This window comes from Bremia lactucae, linkage group LG10 (assembly GCF_004359215.1).
Source record: "Bremia lactucae strain SF5 linkage group LG10, whole genome shotgun sequence".
Classification (NCBI taxonomy): Eukaryota; Oomycota; class Peronosporomycetes; order Peronosporales; family Peronosporaceae; genus Bremia; species Bremia lactucae.
Window position 1 is genome coordinate 1,077,300 of NC_090619.1, and position 7,137 is coordinate 1,084,436.

At 45.8% G+C, this 7,137-nt stretch overlaps 1 protein-coding gene across 1 annotated transcript; it reads left to right on the top strand.

The window, feature by feature from the left end:
• Nucleotides 1–4,130: 4,130 nt before the first annotated feature.
• CCR75_007625 (uncharacterized protein) lies at nt 4,131–4,532 on the top strand (the record flags this gene model as incomplete). The annotated part of the gene is made up of 1 exon (XM_067965683.1): nt 4,131–4,532. One exon carries the CDS (start codon nt 4,131–4,133, stop codon nt 4,530–4,532), a length of 402 nt encoding a protein of 133 aa, XP_067815015.1.
• Nucleotides 4,533–7,137: the final 2,605 nt, after the last annotated feature.

Below are 7,137 nucleotides of genomic sequence, written 5' to 3' on the forward strand. Positions count from 1 at the left end.
CTAAGCTAAGTCGCTTTAGCTACAGCAATGGCCTATATGGCATCAGCTGTCACCGTGTGATCCCTTGAGAATATATCTCCAGATCTCAAGTTGAAATAAACGTCATGAGCTCCATGATGCACCATCGAGTGGGCATCGGGGCCTTGAATAGCCATTCTTACGAGTGTCAGAGAGATTTTGGTGGCCACACCTATATCGCTAGGTGGCCAACTATATTCGCTCCTGCGAACAGTGTCAGCGCATAAAGCCTGCACCGCCCAGCAGTGCGCCATTGAAGTCGCTGCCGATTCCAGCGGATTGGTGGAAGTTGGTCAGTATGGACTTCATGTTTTGCATGCCGCCTGACTATAAGGGTCGGACGGGGCTCGTCGTCTTTTAGACAGACTGAGCAAAATGGTACATTAAGACCATGTAGCATCGCGATCACAGGCAAAGAGACTGCTCTCTTGTTCATTGGATCATGTGTACTGACTACACGAAATTGTCGAGTCCATAGTATCGGACCGGGATCTACGTTCTACGTCGGGGTTTTAACGTCATGTGTATAGGCTGCAGGTAACAAGCACCACATGTCTACAGCCGATCATCCCCAGAGCTATGGCCTGAACGGAACATGCCAATCGAGTCGTGGGTAGTGACTCCCAAAGAATGGAGCAAACAAGTGCCCTTCGTGGTGTTCGCTAATAATAACAGTGTCCACGCCAGTACGGGGAGATATTAGGCATTTGAAAATTTATTTGCATTTTTTATTTTCAAGGTGTTTACGAACTAAAAAAAATATTTATTATAATAACAACAACAATTCATCAATTTTTAGAATTTTATTTAATTATAAAACAAACTATATACGAAATCGATTGTTGGTTTATTTGACGGACTGCGCCATCCTCGGACGCCAGTCTCGTTTGTGCGCAGCCCGAGTCTAAGTGGGGGAGGGCTTCCTATACGCTCGGTGCAAAAGAGAGACAGTTTTGTCAATATGACGATGAACTGCGAGGGTATCATCTCAAAGCAATAAAACTTGCCGTAGTGACCCTGCCGGTTTGGCAGTGGTCAGTATGTAGTTATGGCAAAGAATGCATGTGTTCCTAAGCAATACCGATGTTTCGTTATTGACAACAACGTCCTATACCGTCCTCTCGGTGATGTCATAAGCGAGTTTAATGCTAAAAGCGTGAGCGAGGCTCAACCCTTTGTGGATGAGCGATTAGCCATCACAAGAAAAGTCCATGACGCGATGGAAAGCGCGCAGGACAAGCAAAGACAATATGCATGTTCGCAAAACATTGAATGCTTTAGAGCGGGAGTCCACGTTCTATTAAGCACTGCTATCCTACCTAACGTGCACTTATTGTACTACCCGGAGGTACTACGACATTATTGCCGCATTTCATCGGGCCGTTTACGGTGGTCGAAGAGGTTGGAGACCTAAATTATAGGCTTACACTCCCGTCGTACATAAAGACGCAACCCGTATTTTACGTGGGACGCTTGAAAGGGTATGTTGATACAGAAGAGACCATACACCCCATCCGTCTAAGGAGACAGATGATGACGCCAACTCTAATTTGAGCGTCGATATGGTGAGGGAGACGGAAAAGGTGAAAAACTTCCAGCCGAAGGACTTCTCCCACCACGATACGGACTTGAAGAGCGAGGGATATCACGCGCGTAACGCGGATACCTCAGCATCAACTGTTCAAAAGGTCCTACCGAAGTTTCAGCCTTTTGGAATCTGGCGATCCTTCGCGCGTACATCGTGAGAATTTGGAGTTAGTCGCGCGACTTGACTTTCGAGATCCCCGATCCGTCGTTCAGCAGCGCGCAGCGCCTGCAACTGAACGGACGCGGGATAGGCTGCTGCGAGTAGGTGGGCGAAATCGCCGCTCCTATCGAGCGTCACTGCACTGATGGATGCTACTAGGAACCAACGCTTCCTTGTTGAAAAATTGGTTGCCTACCGCTTCCTTGTTGTAAGGTTGGTTGCCCACCGCTCCGTGCAGCAGAAATATCAAATCCTCGTCTAGTGGAAAGGATACCCACAGCGTTTTGACTCTTGGAAATCGGTCGACGCGCTGCGCGTCGACGAACCAGACCTGGTTTCTGCCTACGAGAAGGAGCACCAGTTGTCGCTCCGCTAGTTTCGTATGGCTTAGCAGGAGTGGCGTAGTGAGTAGAAACAGAAAATACAGTACCGCCGGTGACTTCTTTCACACGCAAGCGAGCGAAATTAATTTGCTGCGACCGTTGTTTCGCCACATCGGAAGTGGCTGAAAACGGTGCTGGAATTCCGCTTCGTATTGGTCGATTAATTCATTTGAATGTAACACGGCAAGGATCGAAAAAAATACAACAAGTAATTTCCTCTAAGCTTTGTACGAACTATAAATGCCATAATAATTATGCATCTAGATTAGCGCGCTCTGAGAGCGACGTACTCGTACCATCCGAATAAGGCCAATCGGATGGAGTTGGTATCGGCGGTATGCCACTAGTCACATAGCCACGTTCAATGCGACTGGCTTGTGGCACCGACTGGACACGCTCACGTGCCGCCGGTGGAACTTTACGCTCGAGCTCTTCTGCGTCAGACCCATTATGAATGATGGTCTGAACAACAGGTTTGGAATTCTACCAACTGAGAAGCAGCTGCACCTTATGGGCAGCACTACCACGAATTGTCGCTGCGCAACCTAGTGCAGACAGCGAGACAGTTCCTTTGTTGACGTAAGGAAAGTTGGCCTTTGCTATGTCGGGCGTCTCCATGTTAAGAGTAATGGGTGAAGTTTGGATAGGCAAGAAAGCGCTATCCTCCTTCCTATTTTAGCTCGCTGTGCTCATCACTACTATGAGATGATGGCAGCGGTGTTGACTCATTCTAGTGAACAATAAGCGACGGATCTATATCCTCACCGTGAAAGTGGGATGAATGTGTAAGTCCAGTTAGCGCGACAGCAGCAGTAGCTGTCGGCGTTGCAACTGAGACACTAGGCGACGGCTGCATTTTATCGCCGCGTGTGGGCTTCGTGCGTGGTTGTGTGGGTGTCTATGCAGACGAGCCATCAGCTTTGCTCCTTTGAAGTAGCATGTCAGGCGCCGTGTGATGACAAGAATGTACACACACCGGTCGCTGCGAGTGGTTGAGAGGACTAGAACGCGGCGCGTTAAGCCACTTGGGTGTGGTGCACAAAGTGACCCACCCGTGTGTATGTGATGCACATAGTTGCATTCACAGTGGAAGGGATGACGGCTGGCATCATCCGTAAGCCGAGTTATTCAGATAATACGCTCGTAGCGTAGAGGTGCACGTATACAGAGATGTCATCAATTGATGGTAAAAAAGTATTTATATTAAATTCGATTAAATATAACTCAGTCTTAAAACTACTTGCTAGTTAACAAGTGCCCACGTCGAGCCGGATTACCGCTTCCGTGATGACACTGTATTAAGTGACTTAGTTCGTTGAGTGAGGTCGCTTAGGCGCTCACTATCTACCTCACTGCACGTGAGAGAAGACGGTGAAACTGCTTCCTCACTGTGCCTAGAGGTGTGTGCGTAAGTAGAGCGTGGCTGCTGTACTAGCGCCCGCCTACACATTTTGTATCAATATGCTGTTCTTATGAATATCTCCCAATCTCTTTGTTGCCGTTTATGTGGTGTATACCTCCTCTTCGTACGCGTACCTTCCAAGAATAGTCAATGGTATGGCGGGCATTAATTTTTCCCGACTGCTCGGATGTATTGGCGGCTGCCTATCCACCCACACTATTGATCTCCGTGATAGCGTGTCTGAAAAGGTTAAAATACTTATGGTACCGACTGCTTGCGGATAATCTCGTTAATACAGTCCGTTCTGCGAACAATCTCTGCTCCGACTTTCGCATTTACAGAAATCGGACATTACAGCAGACTTTTATGAAACTTGCGTAGAAAAAGTGAGAAGGCCTCACTGTGAGAGAATCTACGCCTAATGAAATTATTGTGAATGGTGTGCTAAAGAACCCGTCGAAGTTTAGTCGAATTGCGGCGTACTGTGACAAATCATTTACTCGGAAGCCGCGACGATTCAGGAAACGGTGGTCTTTTCCGCGAAATCGCGACTGCCTCCGCGGTTTCTTAAGAACAACGAATGAATCTGATTCATGAAACCTTGGATTTGCTTGAATTGACGGCCATGTCGGGCTTGGTCGGTAGTCTCTCGGTTGGAGAGAAGAAGCGCGTGACGATTGGCGTGGAAGTCGTCGCGAATCCAAGTATTTTGTTCTTTGACGACGTAGGGTCGGCGTCAATTCTCATGCATGGCGTAAACCCGATTGTCCGTACGGGACGTACGGTGTTGTGTACGATCCATCAGCCGAGTATCTCGATCTTTCAACTATTTGTCGGGCTACTCTTGCTTCAGCGAGGGATATACACGGCGTACTTTGGTGATCTTGGGGACGTCTCGGTCAAGATGCTTGAATATTCGAGTCCCGGTACGATGAAAATATTGTCCGCAATCAAGTTCGGCACTTCGGCAAACCAGAGCTAGTGACTGTAGGCAACGGACCATAGAAATTGTACATATGTTTGCGATAAAACACTGATCGTTCTGCCCAGGTGACTTCGAGGACCGTCATGAGATTATTTACTCAAGTTGCCGTTGGGCGAAGAGAAGCAGCTTCGTTCACGGCTCGATTGAACCAGCGTTCTCTTCTAGTACTCGACAGAGAAGTCTTTCAAATCGCGGCCAATACCCGCTCTAACGACTTCCAGCATACACGTCGCGGGGTTATTCTGGTGGATGTACTATGGACTTCCGGGTGTGTTTGGAAAGTCTTTGTCACGAGTGGCGGCGTGTCAAAAGCAAGTAAAGACATTTATTTGTCGGAAGATGCGATTAGTAGTTATAACGTCGCGCTTTGAGGAGGGCTCGTCACGCAAGTGGTTTATACAGTGTGTTAAACGACTAAATGTAACGGAGCACCTTTCACTAGTACTGGTAAGTACTAGTTGACCTTACACTGATTACAGTGTAGGTTAGGTGCCTCGAAACTTCGCGTACCCGGGGATACAGAGGAATGTTTCTAAAAAGCTAAGGGTCTTTAGCTACTAGAGGTAATTCAATGGATTAGAACCAGGAAAAAGTGAAACTGTTTAATCTATTTAGTTTCCTCCGTAACGATTTTCTATCTACTATCGAACTTATTATATTAATATCTCACTAAGTATGGCGCCTACTTGCGCACCGCACAATCGTGTCTATGAACGATTGGCAGAATTAATTTAGATATAAATCAACCAATCAATTGAGCTAATATATTATTGCATCAATAAAATCAAATTTAATATTATTGGAACTATTTAAGTCAAAATGAATAAAGTTGATAATTTTGTACTTCTTTGTTTATTTCTTCTTATAGCAAATAATTATTGTTATTCCTCTTATAAGAAATAATACTAATGTAACGGGACACCCCGTTACATTACCCCTCCTAATCAACAGTTACTACAGCGACTGGTGGAGGGTGACAGGAAAAGATATTATGTCTTTCCGTCTAATTTGCATTAATGGTTTTATCAAAATACTGACTTTATATGCATTATTGTTTTTAATCAAAATACCGATCTTATTTGCTTTATTGATTTTACCAAAACCAAGATGGCGACGAATAAGTCGATGCGGGTGGATGGCTAAGTCTGTGCGCGTGCGCGTGGGCTGTGATGCTGCTAAGCTAGCAGGTGCTGGGATCAGTGCAGCTGTCAGTAAGGCAAATGTTTCAGTAGACGCTAATGCGTCTACTGCAGGGAACATGTCACCTCCTACTCTTATTGGAGTTGACTGGGGGTATGACATCTGTTAATGACATTCCAAATGACGGGGAAAAGTCACCTGCTACGCCAATTGTAGATGACTGGACCAAGTCACTGGCATCGCCCGACTCAGTAATTTCTGAAAGGCCGCACGATCATCCGGGGCCGAGCCCGTAAAACGTTTGGTGTAATGAGGCATACATCGATTGACGAGCCGTTGTTGTGGTACATATACTTTATGGGCAAAATACCTTTTGACCTATTCTAAAATTGTGAATTACTAAAATCCCATTTATTATAGGTAACAAATGTGTTCGCCGCCAGATATAATTCTGGCGGCCGAAATCTATTTTTTGAATGAGCTAGGGTAAGGTTTTATTTAAAGAATTAAATAAAGTGCAGTTGCTTTTTGATCTTAAAGGATTAAGTGCCTTCATAGAGCTTGCGCAGTGATCTGTAAGCGATAGAAGCCTTTCTAAGGTATTTACTCTTGGACACTAGTTGCCACTTGGTTCTACGAACCCCTGAATCCCTTGAACTAGAATTCATTAAGTTTAAATAGCTTGTACGACTCCCTCTGCTGTTAAACCCATTAGTTCTATAGAACTAGGAGACTCTCTGAGTTTATAAGTCTTCCTCTGACTTAAGGAGCGTGGTAGCTCAGCTACACCTATCAGCACTCGTAGTCAATCTAAGGCTGAGCCTTTACAAGACTAAATTCTCAATAAAATGAAAGAGATTCCAGAATTTTTAGAGGCGCAACGCGCAACTTTCGACAAGCTCAAAACTTTATTTGGGCTTAAACATGCGGAGCTCATAATCTTTCAGTGACCAGAGGTCCTGCATGCAAGGCTTGAAGCCTTCATGCGATATGAAGCTTCCCTGATCGGCCAGGTACAAGATCACTTAGCGGCATCTATGCCAGTTCGGTACATCTCTGTACCTACCTTCAGAGCCGAAGGCTAGCCCTTTAGCTGTCAATGTAAAGACGTTTAGGGGAGAAGAGGGAGATTTTTAACAAGCAGATGGAGATGTCCATTGACTTCGCCTTGTTAACAGAACGACAAAAGGTGACAATGGCCATTTCCAAACTCGAAGGTAGAGCCATGGAGTAGGCACTATCGTGCAGTACGTCCATAAACGACTCTTTTTCCTCATGGGATTCGCTGAAACAGCAACTGACTAGTGTGTTTGCACCGCTTGATCAGGCTTTTCGCATGAGATCACTGCTCATAGCGTCTCGACAGGGTAAACGAACCCTAGAAGACTATGTCCAGGAGTTGAGAACTATCATCGAATCTATGCATCAAGACCCGATGCAAAAAGCTATTGTCGTAACAATC